Source organism: Falco peregrinus, chromosome 8, assembly GCF_023634155.1.
Source record: "Falco peregrinus isolate bFalPer1 chromosome 8, bFalPer1.pri, whole genome shotgun sequence".
In the NCBI taxonomy this organism is placed as follows: Eukaryota; Metazoa; Chordata; class Aves; order Falconiformes; family Falconidae; genus Falco; species Falco peregrinus.
This window is the reverse complement of record NC_073728.1, coordinates 39,580,924-39,595,676: the sequence shown is the minus strand read 5'-3', so window position 1 is coordinate 39,595,676 and position 14,753 is coordinate 39,580,924. Positions and strand designations below refer to the sequence as shown.

Here is a 14,753-nt window from a genome sequence, read left to right as displayed (position 1 = left end):
CATGGTGCTGACTGGACAGAAATTAATGAGATGTATTTCTGTTCTCATAGATTCATAGTATGAAGCATTGGTTCAGCTCTCCAGAGAAGACAAGAGGTGGGCAAATGGAAGACCGAAAAATATTTCTCCTTTTGAGTTCTAGTACTTTTTAGTTAAAATGAAGGACTTTTTAGTGCAGGTAACTTTGCAGCCTTGAGGTTACTTCATTAATCACAAGACCATCATATCCAAACTGTCGTAAGGGTCTAATACTTGAATGTTGCTTCTTATAAACAAATGGAAACCTGATGATTTATTTTCCTCACTTGGTGAAGAGTTTTGTAGCTTGGCAAAATCTTCATGATTAGGACTTTCAAATTGCTTGTGTTGCAGGTGTCTAGGTGAATTAACGTGGCAGATATATTTGGCACACATTTTGAAGTCCGTTTTTCCATCATGATTGAATTTCATTTTGAAGTAACCTTACCGGCACGTGTTGGGACGTTCACATATCTGTCCCTCAGGAATGCTCCTCTGTGTGGGACTCCTCCCGGATTTCACAGTTGAACTCCATTTGACAGTAGAACTCATCCCATCCTTTTTGTTGACTCAAGGTGTGACTGAAGATACAGATCCTTTCATCACATATTCAAATGGATAGTTTCTGACTGTAAAATAAATCTGGCTTGTGCCCACTCAAAAGTTGCTGCCAAACATCTCAGGCTACCAAGCCTAATGTTTAATTTAATCTTTAAATTAACTCTTGCAGTTCCACCTTTTCTACAAGCAGAGTCTTTTTTAAGTGCTAAATAATGAATTTCTATGATGAGAGTGATTTACTATTCATAATTTAAGGTTTTATTACTTTAAATTTGCTGTAGAAAACAAACCAACTTTTTGATTTAGGGCAATTCTGTTATCTCTCAGAGCAACTAATGATGGCTTCTAACAAGTGTGTTTGTCTTTTAATCAATTAGCTAATAATGAACAATAAACTAAGTCTTTCAAATAAAATTATTTACAAGTAATTTTTTTGAGTGTATATGTATGTTCTTAAACTGGCTATGAATGCAGGTTGTAATGCTTACCTTTCTATACAGAAACTGGTCTGAAGCCCAGAATGTGTGGAACACATTTCTCATCATCTTCCTAATAAATCGGAGGAATTTCAAGATGCCAGCCCATTATTACCAGACTGGTGCTTTTTCTATAATAGGGAACTAGCAACTAATATGTCTCCTGTCAAGTTTAAAAATAGCGCTACATCTCCCATTACCACACCTATTAGTTCCCTCTCCACTCAGAGAGATTCTAAATCAAGTATCCTTCATCTATTTAAATCTAATGTAAGCCTTCAAGATCATCACTATTACCAAATTTATAGTAATAGGTACACTACTGGAAAAGATGAGTCTTGTAAACTGTCTTTAGCCCTCCAGCACTGTAAACACGGTCCAAATGAGTTGGATATAAAACCATTAATTAATGAAAATTAATTAATACCATTAAATAACATTAGCAGCCTCTGTGTTAAAGTAAGTTATCGTTATTCTGGGTTTTTGAATTATATGGCAAATGGGAGCGTATAATTAACTGTTAAATCAGAATAACTAATTTTCTATCAAATACAGTTGCTAATTTTGCATTTTCAGGTTATACTGTCATACTAGATCTCTACTCTCTTTTTTTAAAAGTTATTTTATTTTCCAGAAAGGACTTGTTACTGGCTGAAGAGCTATCCAAAATAATGTTAGAACTTTTTGTGAAGAGATTTTTTGTTGTTTTTTTTTTTTTTTCAATATCAGCAGCAAATTCATGTCAACTTCTGTAAATCTGTTGAAACCATTACAAAGAGAAGGCAAAGGAACAAAGTCTGTGGAAGAGTAATCCAGTTTGCTGGTGATGCGTAGCCGTGGCTGTACTTGTTTCCCTGGCAGAGCATGGCCCTGGTTCTCCATCACACTTCTTTGACTTTTTTTTCTTTTGGCTTAGAAATTAAGAAGACTCTCCTGCTTACGTATGAAAATTACTTACTTTGCCTTTGCTAATCTGAACTCACAGAAGTAGTTTAGAGATTATCTAGTATCTTTGATACCCTGTTCCAAGTAGTATCTGGTCCCACGTATACCACTTAGTAGGTCAATTAGAGGTGTACAAACCAGGTTGTGTTGTAATGGCTGTTCACGGTGTACTGGGAATCGGGAGGTGGGTCATGAAGTTTCCCTTAAAAAAATGTCATTTGAGTGCTGTGCTCCGAAGGGGAATTTATGCTTCCCCACCCAGGTAGTGTTGGCTCTATGAGGGTTTGAGTTAATCATAAATGTAATACACAGGTGTTTTTCTCCACTGGGGGGAAAAAATGCAATAATTTATTTAGTATTGATTAAGATATTTGAAGAAGGTGATTGAGGATGGCTTCAAGTATAGGTGCAAAGTATTTATGACAGTCTTGGACTATGTGAGGAAAGAAGATAAAAGGAAAATTCTAAGGATGAATTCTTGCTTTTCTATAGCTGAAAAAACCCCATTTAATTTACAGCAAGAAATGATGAAGGTCATTAGTGCCTTTGCCTAGGTAAAATAAACCAATTTAAATACTGAGTTTTCAAATGCATGGTCTGCATGTACATTAACAACTTTTTCATAAGGATTTATAACAATATTGTTTACTTGGCAGGCACAGGATAATGTACAGATTTTACGGCATGCTACTTTCTAAATACGTAATCTCCAAAAGGAGCCATTACCTCCTCTTGTGTCAGGGTGTCTCTGGATTAATAACCGTGGGACATCTTTAAACTGTAACTTTCAATTCCTGCTGTTGCATTTCAGCGTTGAAAGCACAGATGTAAGAACTGAACCCGGCAGTCCTCACAGTTTGCTTTTTAGTTACGATCAAAACAATTCTTCAAAAATTCTGTTGTTTGAAATTCTAGTTGCATAATCTCAAATGCTGCTGTGCTTCTTACCTTTATGGGATGCACACCTGCCCTGTGCTCTCATGTGCCAGTGCTTTGAGGAAAGTAATTCTGAGAATGAAAGGGAAAACAAGTTAATAATTGTGTGTATTAGTGTATTACAAGCAGCTGATTTTTTCAATGTATGTGTATTTACAGTCCTCTCAAAATAGTCCATAGAAGAGTAACTTAGTCCCTTAAGCAAGCCCTTTCAGCAATTCAACCAAGTATCATAAGTCTTACACTAAAAGGGATTTTGAGGCAGAGTTCCCAGGTGGGGGGGAATCCTTACCTGAGATCCCTGCCACTTTCTCCCATTCACTTTTATTTCTGGCTGGGAATTTGATTGTCAGCGTAACAAAGACAGTCTTTGCAAACATAGATGTAAATCCTAAGCACAGTAAAATTAAATGTGGTGTTTGAGTGTTTAGTGAAACAAAAGCAGGCAGTGCAATCCGTCCAGGTTTCGATCTAGACAGTGTTTAGCATCCTTGATGCCTGCAGGTAATACTAGTTCTGGGTGTTCTGTAGGTGTGTGGTTTATGGATGTCACCAGTAAATTAATGTGAGTGCTGATGCAGACGTCCGACTAAAGGTGAACTATTTTGCTTTATGGCATTCTCAAAAGAAGTAGAGAATTTCTTGTGTTTTCCAGTTGATTTATATAAAAGATTGAGTGGCATTCTCGTTTTGTGCGCTTACACAGTTTGGTAATGACAAACCTTAGAGCCGGTACTTTTGGGTGATCTAAATAGGAGTTAATTTTTGGTGAAACATTAAAATGTGATTGTGTTTAAGGTATAGCTCCATGGTTTTGGTGAGTCATTGTCATGAGTGGGAGGGTAATGCGGGCTCTTTCAGTCTAGGTCTGTGTGTGTACACGCCGCATCCACGCTGTGGCTGGGTGCAAACTGTGGGGCTGGGAGGGAGAAGGGGCACGGGGGAAAGGTGAAGACCCTGTAATAGTCATTTGGGAAATCCCGTTTTATCAGAACGTGGAACGTGAAAGGGTTTTGCCCCTGTTGGGTATTACACTGTCTTTATCTGAAATCATCAAAGGCTGCAAGTATGTTTATGTCCACAATGCATACCTGATGGGCTTTGTAGTCGGTTGAGCTATAAGACACTGAACCACGTGTGCTCTGGATACGGTGGTGGAATAAATTTCTCATACGTGTGGGACTGCGACCGTTAAAACAATCATTACTGAAACCATATACCTTATTTCCTGTAACAAATAGCAGCTCTCTACCTATGGAATATATTAACAGTTATTCCTTTGGTTTTGGATTGTTGCTCAGCTATTTTGTTGGACAGATACTTAAACATGATCTGTAATTTACGTTGTCTGAATACGTCAATGAATGGAGCTAATTATGGCTTTCTGATGTGAGCTATGCTGATGTTTGTGAAACCGCACTTCTGTTTATAAGACAGAGTGAATGCGTGTTCTGTAATAAATCATGGAAAACGATGAGTTTTCTCTACCTGGGTTGGTTTACAAAAACGCTTTAGTTGGTGTTCACCTAGAGCTTAAAAAGAAGCCATGGTTTGTGTGGCTAGTTGAGCAGTTAATTCTTCCATACCATTGAAGGAAATACTCATTTATTACTTTGTTTGGTACTCGATCAAAGGCAGGCTGTTGGGTCAGACAGCAGCGGCCCATTTAGGGACTCCATCACTTGCTGTTCTTCTGCAGCGTGCTGGCCGGGTGGCAGAGCTGCAGCAAATGACACAAGTCCTGGCTGAGTGCCACCGGCTGAACGCGGGCTTTGAGACAGCACCCGATTACCTACCTAAAACATCGCGGTATTTGGATATACCTCTGTATTAGTCACATTGGTTTTGCCACTGTTACCATGTGGAAGGATTTTCTTATTTCGGACGGTCTCTTCTGCACGTGTCCCCGACGGCTGTGCTGCTGTATGTGGCACAGGCAGCGTAAGAGGCGCTGGGAGCCCAGGGTGCCGTGGCCCCGCAGCTGGGGCTGAGCTGCTGGAGGAACACCCAGGATTGCTGGCTCCAGAGAGGAAGCGCTGGAATGAGCGAGGGGAAGCAGTTCTGTTTTTCTAATATTTGTTGTTTTCTTTGAAATGGGGAAAAGAATACCTGGAGTGATTTATATTTAATTGAGGATTGCATTCCATCAGATACGGTGAATGTTCTCAGGCCATTTATCAGCTGTGTCTTTTCAAGACCTCTGAGGAGTATATGGTACTTATTTACCTTAACTTGGCTAGGTCAAGGGAAATAAAGCAAAAATAATAGATGTTATTTTTGTATGTGAACAAAACTGGAAGTCATGTGGGTGAAATATGAGGTAAATGACTGTCCTACCTCCTTCTGTGCCTTTTTAAATAGAAGAAATTATTAGTTAAATGTAATATAATTTCCTTTGCATTATCAGTGTATCTTTTAAAATGGGATTTATATACTTTTTCATCGCTCCAGCTTAGTCAACCCCTGAAGCTGACGTGACGTGTATTGTGCTGCCATTATTCTGTAGTAGCTTCATATTTAGGTAGCATCTTGTGTAAGAAAACAAAAAAATCCCACCCCAAAACCCCACAACAACAAGAACCTAAACCAACGCCAAACAAACAAGCAAAACAAGCCAAACGGGGAAAAAATGTGCCCTACACATTTTTTTTTTCTCAATTGAATTTGATGTATATTGCTGGTAATGTATATGGCTCATTCGCCACTAGAATCCTGCAAGGGCTAGTGAGGATTGTAGTGAGCGGTGCTTAATTTTTTTTTTTTTTTTTTTTGGGGGGGGGGGTGGGGGGCGAGAGTTTTGTAAGAAAGCCTTTCAGCTTCAGATCTTCTCTGAAAAATGTGTCACTGCTGACTGTCACCCTCACATGCTGCTGCTGTGGGGTCTATGAGTGTTACTGTGAAGAATGACATAGCAAAAGCCATCTAACACCCGCTCCACCAGGCATCTGCAGTTGCAACCCAGCTTCCCAGTGTAAATAGCCAAAAGGAGTTTATTGTATGGCGATGTTTGTGCTGTATTTGCATAACGTGTTTTTTATTGATCAGTCTAAAGGTAGGATAAATGCAGAATAACCTAGATGTCAGGGACATCTTTAAGCAAGAAGGAAACCTGAGAACTGAAAAAGCCTCTTACCGTCAGTGTGTACAGTCATTCTCTGTCCCCATACAGGGCATGCAGTGACAAGTGTTGCAAAATAGAACCACAGCACGTTGTTGATTCAGCTAAACCTGGCGATAAAACTGGTTTCAGAACTAGCCTGATGAAGTGCAATTTGATCAGATATTTCATGAACAAATTACTGTATTACTGATACTGCTAATGAATTGTAAATTCACGGCAGCTCGTTCTCCCTGAGCGACTGATTCAGTGGCTTTTACCAACTTTTCACATACCCCTCTTTTTTAGGGGCTGAATTTGCAAAATGCTTCCCCCTAGTCCTTTGAGTTAATTTTTTGGTGACATTTGATGACAAGCGTAGCATGATTAATTACAAATTGTTCTTTAGGTGAATAGTGCAGATTCTAAAACACAGCTTGTGTTTTTATAGCAGTTATTACTCTGCAGGCTCCAAAAGGTCTTTGGAGTAGAGAGGATGATTTCGGTTGCATCATTGTAAATTCAGAAAACGTCAGTGATCTCAAAAGTGTGATATTTGAAATTAGGTCAGTGGAAAAGAGATCAGAATCTGCTTTGCTACCTGAAAAAAGAAGCAAGGTCCAAAATGGAGCGAAGTCTCTGCTTCCAGAAGCCCATCATTCTCAGTTTTGAAAGGAACGTGTATGTCCAAAAAAAATAATTCATTTGAAACAGTATGGGGGAGTAAATAATAAAGCAAATTATAACCTGGATCCAGGCTGGGTTATGGCAAGAAAGTCAGAGCACGGAATACTTGTTCTTTGGCTGATTGTTCTGTAACAACCCGGGAGATCTGTATCACCGTTTCCTCTGGCACTGTGACGGGCCAATGTCTCAAAGCTATCTAGAGGTTTCTTATATTTTTGTCTCCCAATTAAATTTATTTAGTGTTTGGATTTTTGTTGCTGGATAGTTAATCTTTTGATAGCTACAGTGTGCTTGTAAGTTGGTTGGTTGTTCTCTTTTTTGTGGTTTCCCCTACCCTCTTGATTGCAGAATACATAGTTTTCTTAACCTGAACATAAGTTTAACTAAATTCCAAAGTTGAGATGATGGTTGAGATTTTTCTGGAGAGTATGTAGTTCTCTGAATTCTCACTTCTTGTCACCAGAGGCTTTGAGAAGGTAAGGATTACAGTCTGGAACCACTAGAAATTACAGATCAGGAAATGGATGTACGGTCTTGTGATATACAGCATCGAACACGAAGCCTGAGCAAATAAGTTTAACCAAGAGCTCTCCCTTGGTAGGGTGTGTTGAGAAGAAACCATCAGAGAGGCAGCCATGGATGGCGAAGACCTTTCAGGGTTTTTTTTTTCAGCTTTTGTATGCGATGGTTTTGCTCGAAGCATCTGAAAAGCAGCTTTTCAGTACCCCAAGTCTGTGACTCATGAAAGAGATGAGCAATAGTCACAGGGTTTTTGTCTTTTCCTTTGCTTTGGGCAGCGCATTTTGCATCCTGTTTGTGAGCAGCTCTGTGGCTTCTCATCTGAGAGCCTCCTTAAGCCTGTGATGCTGTTCTCTTCCAGCCATTTCGGAGTACTCCAAAACAAAAACCCCTGAAACCTTGCACACCCCCCCAGAAAAAAAAAAACCCAAAGAAACAAAAACCCCCGATGTGATGTACACCTCTGGTAGGGTCTGAGCATGTTGCCTGGGTGGTTATCCCCGCTCCCAGTGATGCAGGGGAGAGTCCCCGGGGGATGCTCAGACTGCATCTCCCAAGGCTGCTCCACGCATCTGGCTTTAAGTCACTTGCCCAAATTACCATTATTAGCAACTACTGGGGCTGAAGGCTGTTTGCATTGTTCTTGAGCTTTATCTACTGTCAGGAAGAGGAGGGAAACCTATGTAAAAATGAATAAACTACTTCCTGACCTATAGAAGGATTGTTTGTATTTGAGCGTGTAAAGTAAAGCTGCTTTTCAGTATCTGATTGAAAACAAAACAATAAATTCAAAATACAGTATTTTTACTCCTGCACGTTTTGATTCATTTAAAAATTACAAATGGTATCTTTTAATGGTTGAAACTAATAGGTGTGATAATTTTGTCATCATAATTGCTAACTAGCCTTTGCTGAAATAAACTCATTAATATAATGTGAAGGATTAATTTCACAGGAAAGATGAAGACACTGTAAGGCCTTGCAATATGTTTCTGCTGTTTCCAATATAATTTTCTTAAATAAGAAAAATAAGATGTATTACTAAAGTGAAATATTTCTCTGTTGTCATTTTTCAGAATCCAGACTGTTCTGAAGTGCTTGTAAAATGAGTGTTCTTCTCATTGAAGCCTTTCACGGTGGTTCCCACAAACAGCTGATGGATCTTCTCCAGGAAGAGCTACAAGATGACTGTGTCCTCTATACGCTGCCTGCCAAGAAGTGGCACTGGAAGGCACGGACTGCTGCTCTGTATTTCATGCAAACAGTGCCAGCAAGTGCTAATTACAGGTAACCCAGGAACTGAATCATTTCTGAGCTCGAATTAGAGGGGCCTTCAACCAGGTCTCCTGCGGTGAGTGCGTGGTTATGCGCACGCACATGTGTGTGTGTGTGCAGGCAGATGGAGACTTTCAGTGGAAAATGTGAGTTTTCCATCTTGCATGGACTTTTTGGGGTATAACTGGGAAACGACTGCCATGTTTTAGGGTTTCCTGCACTATTTTGTCTTGCATCGCTAGTCCTTGAGAGTCTCTCGGTGCAAGAGTATGGATACCTGTTTACATATACATGTATATGTACAACTTAATTTAAAATTATCAAGTGAGTTCAGTAACACTGAAAGGTTTGAACTGTGCTTCACAGCTTAGGCTGAAAGATGGCACAGATGTGAACACTGCAAGCTTCCTCGCTTGCCCTCAGATGTATCTATTAGCAAGTCTGATTTATCAGCGTGCTGCTCAGGCTGACCTGGAGGATTAAGGGAGCAGTTTTATCTTAATGATGGTCCAGTTCTGTAATGTGCCAGCAACTGTGGATGTTGGATGTCAATTATGCATTTATGTAAGTGGCAAATTTCTATCAGCTAGAACCTGGACTGATAAAACCAGACTATTTAGGTCATCAGATAGCTATCATGTAGTGCGAATCAGTCACTCTAGAACGAGCTGTCTTTAAACCCAGCGATTTTGCTTGGCCTACCTGATCGGTTGAGATGTGGTAAGATGATTGCCTTCAGCAGTGGCATGCCGCGCTGCACGGCACGGGAACGAGCACTTGGTTGACTTTGCGCCTTCATGGAGAGGGACTGTTTGTGCCAGGGGATGTTTTAGCACCAGCAGCTGCTTTTCAGCGGCAGAATGAATTTCAGTAGGAGTCTGAGCACACCTAAATGATGTGCTTAACTACTAGTTACAGTTCACGTTGGGGTCTGGTGTTTGTTACCGGGAGCAAGTAGACCTAGTCGGCTGGGGAAGGGATATGATTTTTTTGAGAGTAGATCTTGTGCTGTAGAAGGCTGCGTTTGAACAGCCGATGCAATGTCTAATCCGTTTTGGAATGCATGCTATATAATGTACACCTTTTCTGTGCCTGCTTCTGGTTTGCGTTTAAAATAAGCTCCCATCCCAAGCCAAATGTTAAAATTAATTTTCCCCAGTTTGTCTTGTGCAAGGCTTTTAGTGTTGGTTTCCTATTGCTTTCCTTTTGCAACAATTTTGTTTTGGAGGAGTGTATATGACAAACTGTTATGTAAATTTGTCTTGTATCACTACCACATCCTCCAACGCATCGCAATGTTATCTGTGTTCCTTCAAGGTCAGCAGCCCAAGCTGTCCAGCACTAACTGTATTAAACTAATCAGACATCACTCATAGACATACACTTCATTAGTTTAACTTACAGTTACATTGACCTAAGATAACTTAACTCCAATTTGTCAAGTAACCCACATCTTGGGGGAAGGGGGAGGGAATTGATGGCAAAAAAAGCCCCCCAAATCCCACAGGAAAAACAACCATCCAACAAAAAAAACCCTCAACCCAGCAGCCTGAAAACTCACTTGAAGTGAATAAACTTGCAATCTGTCATAGACTTATGTGCAAATATAACCTTTACTGACAGCAAATAAATCTGGTCTAACCAATAGAGCATCTTAGAGAGGAAAGCTTTTCCTTTGCTGTGAGTTTGATCAGACAGAATCACATAGTCAAAGTTGACAAAGATGCGATGTTATAAAAAGAGTATGTACCTTGTCCTCGCAGGCAGGATAAAATATTAGGAGCAAGGGCCGATGTGACTGGTGAGAGGAAAACTGATTAGAGGTACCTTCTGCTTTACTTGCACATTTTTAATGTTTGTTTTGTAATTGAATGTTTCAAATATTTTATTAAATTGAAAGTATAAGTGCATCAGACTACAACCTAATAAAGCTGACTACTCTCTCCTGATAGAAAAAAACATTGATTAAAATTAACATTCATTCTTTTATTTCCAGCTTGCTAGTAACCACTAAAGACCTGTTTCCGAGGTAGTAGTTTATTAAGACAAAATCCTCATTGTAAACTGGCAGGAGTGTGTGTTTGAATTACACATTTAAATATTTCAACTTTCTCGTGGGTTCATGGGAAATACAAGATTTGCATTATTTATAATATTGACATTATTCGTAGAATTAAAATTTTCTTTTGCCAATGATTTTCATAAATGTGATGTTTCATGAATATGTTTCTATCTGTGCGCTTAGTAATACAGAAAGGTCACAAATATTTCAAGTGTGAGCACTGTTGGTAACGGAGCTACGTTACGAAATTTTAGTATCAAACTGTACTTTATTTCAACATGCTGGTATGTATGAGAAATACTACTGATGCTAATAAGTCTGGTATTGCCGTACATCTGTACAGCAGTAGTATACATATGTTTTAAAAGTTCTGCAATACGTAAAAGCTGATTATAGGAAGGAAGGAGGTTTGTTGGTTTTCAGGTGATGTTCAGTGACTTAAGGAATGGTCTTTAAATAGTGCTTTTGAAGCAGAGCATACAGTGCAGAATCACAGATGTTAAATTCAAGTACTCTGTAGTGACCAGACAGTTTATGTGAAATTGCAAATACTTTTATCGAAGAACAGACGTGTACTCTCCTGAGTAAGAATTAAAGCTGAATTGGTAACGAGCCATGCATCTAACGTTACTTTTGTGAACCGTGCAGCCGGTATCTTGGCATGCCATAAAATGGTGTTCCTGTGCAAGAACGAGGAGATCTATCCAGAACTGTCACAGGGAGATGTCCTCACCCTTCCAGGAGAACACACGTGGCTATTATGGAAGGTATCGGACGCTTAGCATTTTATCTGCAATGCTGCACAGATTTATATTAGTGCCCTGATGCAAAGGCTGTGCTGTATTTCTCTAGAAAAATGTTGGCTTTTCTGTTTTCGTGGCTTCATTGTGCAGCGTGTCGTTAACCCAGCTCACGTCTTCATTCATCTCCTTAAAGGAGGACAGGAGCCCTGATGAATGGGGAAGATCAGGCACGCAGCGATTCCCTCCAACTTGGAAGGCCATAAGGAGAGTTTTTAAAGGTGGCTCCCTTGGCTAGTAAACTTGAAATGGTTTAATGTATTGATGTACAGCAGGCACAGAACGGAGTGATTTTAAGAACTTCCTTAATTGCTATACAGAGACTCACATGATTTTTCCTTAATTGGAAGGGAAAGGTGTCTGCCTGGACCTTGCCTTAGTACAGGGGCTTTCATCCTGGTGCTGGCAATTTCCAAATCACAGCATTTGAAATGCACGGGGAAAGGGCAGAACTAGCCTGCTTTCTCTAGACAAGATGTTCAACAATTACAGAGTTTTGCTAGGGGTCAGAGGAATATTATCAACTTCATTCTGTAAATTAGGAAGGTCCAGCGGAGAGCTGTGACCTCCTCGGGCTGCTGGCAGTCTGCTGGGCTGCTGCGCTGTCTGCTTTGTCTCCCAACTTGCTTCAGACAGCTTAAACTCTTTGATAAATGTAGATGTCTGTTCTTCTCTAAAGTTGTTTTCCATAGCACATAGTGGCTGTTCAGTAATTCCAGAAAGCACGTAACAAAAAAATTGTGTAGCCTTTTTTGTTTGTTTGTTCTTATTTCAAGGAAAGTTCTCAAATTGGAAAATACTGTTGCACGATTTAACGGAGGGGAAAAAAGAAGGAGGTTTCTTTTTTTTTTTTTTTTCTAATTCTATTCTTTATTACCATGAACAATCTTTTAAATTTCAAATAATAAAACAGTTGATATGACACACTGGACGAAAGCATTTTATGTTTTAGGGGCTATCCCCTGCAGAAAGTAATTCAAAAGCAAAAAAGTTAGTAATGTAAGACATAGGTCTGCAAAACTGAGAGGCTAAATGCAGCGTACCTTCCAGTTTGTTTTAATAGCACTGTTAGATTATTTTAAATATACATATATATATATAAATATTATGTGTAACATTCAGTATTGCCCCCCAGGTAGCTGTTCATATGAATAAAGATTTTATTTGTAACAGACTCTAGCCCTGAAATACCCCTAGGGTAAATGTTAGCATATATATACCCCTTGATATTTGACAGCTATATTTTAAAGACAAACTCTGTGCTTTTTACATTTTACAAAAGAGAAAACAAATCATTCTTTTTAGAGCTCTGTTAATTGAAAAAAAAACACCTGGAGTGTGTGTGATGTTCGGCAACGTATAGTATATTCCAACAGAATGTAACGTAGATGGGAGATTTTTCTTATTTAAGTAACCTGTTAAGATTTAGGATTTTTTCATTCTGTTCTATAAGGAGAAAATGTGTTATAAAATGAATTCTGTACTAACTGATGGACTGGTGTTGCCTAAATGTCCTTTTAGAAGCAGTGATCCTGTAGATTTTTATTCCAGTGAGTAGTTCAGTCCCACTGAAAACAGAACACAGCTTGCATGTGAGAGCATTTGCGAGCTGGAGTACTTACTGTTTTCTAGATACTTTCTTTTCAAAAAAATACCTGCAGATAATATGTCCTGGATAATATGATGTTTGAAGATGCAAATTGAAGCCAAGCAGGGCAAATTTCAGCCATTTCATTAAAGCTGAATACATCGATGCCCACTTGTGCTGGAAACATTTCTGTCTTTTTACATCTTTGTCAAACACTGGAAGGGCATCTTCATATAATCTTAGTAGGAAGTGGAATAATTTTTCCTGCATTAGGGGCCTCCCTAGCATTTGACTTGGATAACACTCAGGTAAGAAATAAGTAACTGTACTTGTGAATTAAATAGAAGATAACCGTGTACCTGCAAATTAAAAAAAAAAAATAAAATATTCACCTGATACTATTTTTTGGGTCATATTTTATGGTGTTTCCCTCTGTATATAGGTGAATAAATGAGATTCAATTTTTATGGTATCTACCACCAAAATTGTGTATTTTGGTCTTATTGTTACATTTGAAGATGGGACGTGGCTCACTTTTTTGGAATTACGAAATAATTTGCTGCCTGGAGCTGCTGTTAGTTTCACGCCATTTCTTTGTTGCTCAGTGTAAAGCGTTTGTGTTTTAGCTGCGGGTTTTTGTTAGATGCAGTGGAACGTGCTCCTAGAAGGTAGGCTGGTGAGTTGGCCTTCGTAGTTCGATCAGTTGATGTAAAGGCATGATGAAATAAGGTGGCTACATGTAATAGTCAGTATCCCCTAAATTTAGACATGGTTCAGGTCTCATCTTTGATTGAATATACCATGGGGGTGTAACTGACTCTAGCCTCCCTGCTGGATGCAAATAACAATATTCTTTACCTTGCTGTAGTGATGCCCAAAGAAGGGTACAGGAGACCCCGCTTAGCCCTGTGCTCCTTCTTTACGATCCCTAGCTAAGCGAAGGGTCATTACTTCTTTAATTTCATTAGCGCTAAATTTTGCATGCATTTTTTTTAATTTCATTTTATTTTAAATGAATCAGTTGAGTTCACCAAGGTTAGTTCACACGGGCTTGTGCAAACGCGTACATGTTCATCCTGCCTACGCTTTGAACTAGCTGGTTGGGAGCTCGCGGCGCGCTGGGGGCCAGATGGCCGTCCTAGCACCATGTCGAGCCTAAACCAATAAACCCTACCGAGATACGAGACGCAGGCACCATGTACTGAGCTAAAACAACTTTGTGACTTCTGACCAGAGCTGGCTGGTGTCCAGCCAGCTTAGAGTGTAAGCAAAGAGAATATACGTCCATATGGAACGGCACGAAGCTCCACCACTTATCACAGCTGATGCCCTCCACTTCTGTAGCCCTGGATAATGGAGGGTGTCCCAGCCTGAGTAACGGGTGTGAAATTCTCTCTCAGGAGGGAGAACTGGGAGGCCATCTGATCTGGGAGTACGTAACATGGGAATGTACGCGTAAAACTGGCATTTGTGTGATTTAGATTAATATCACCCAAAATCTGTTCTGGAAGCTTCTTCTGAAAACGTTACTGCTCAAAGTAAGCTTCTGAAGAAAAGCGTGTAGCAGAACGTATTTGCGAACGCTTTTTGTCAGAACACTTAATGTAAAGAGATGCTTTGTTGAAGTTATCAGAAGAAAAAGGTTGAAATTCTGTAGTGGATTTATTTTATTTTTTAATTGGGTAGATGGTGTTAATAAAAGTAAGTAATCAGTAAAAAAAAAAAAGTAAAAAAATCCAGTTAAAAAATGAAGTAATCCACTAAAAAAATAGGTGAGGTCTAAGGGCAA

The 14,753-nt window shown here is 39.4% G+C and overlaps 1 protein-coding gene across 15 annotated transcripts in view; it reads left to right on the top strand.

Annotated features, from left to right (window-relative positions):
• GTDC1 (glycosyltransferase like domain containing 1) overlaps window positions 1–14,753 on the top strand; it is a 185,979-nt gene that overhangs the window by 52,569 nt on the left and 118,657 nt on the right. For 13 of the 15 annotated variants that reach the window (XR_008748577.1, XR_008748578.1, XM_055813009.1 and 10 more), the window contains one exon: window positions 8,316–8,526. Coding sequence is in view for 11 of the 15 variants with exons in the window: in XM_055813009.1 (XP_055668984.1) it covers window positions 8,345–8,526 (182 nt within the window). In the remaining 4 variants the exon portion in view is untranslated. Of the gene's footprint in view, window positions 1–8,315; window positions 8,527–14,753 lie in introns of those variants that run through there. The other 2 variants (XM_055813006.1, XM_027793836.2) reach the window with 2 other exon arrangements.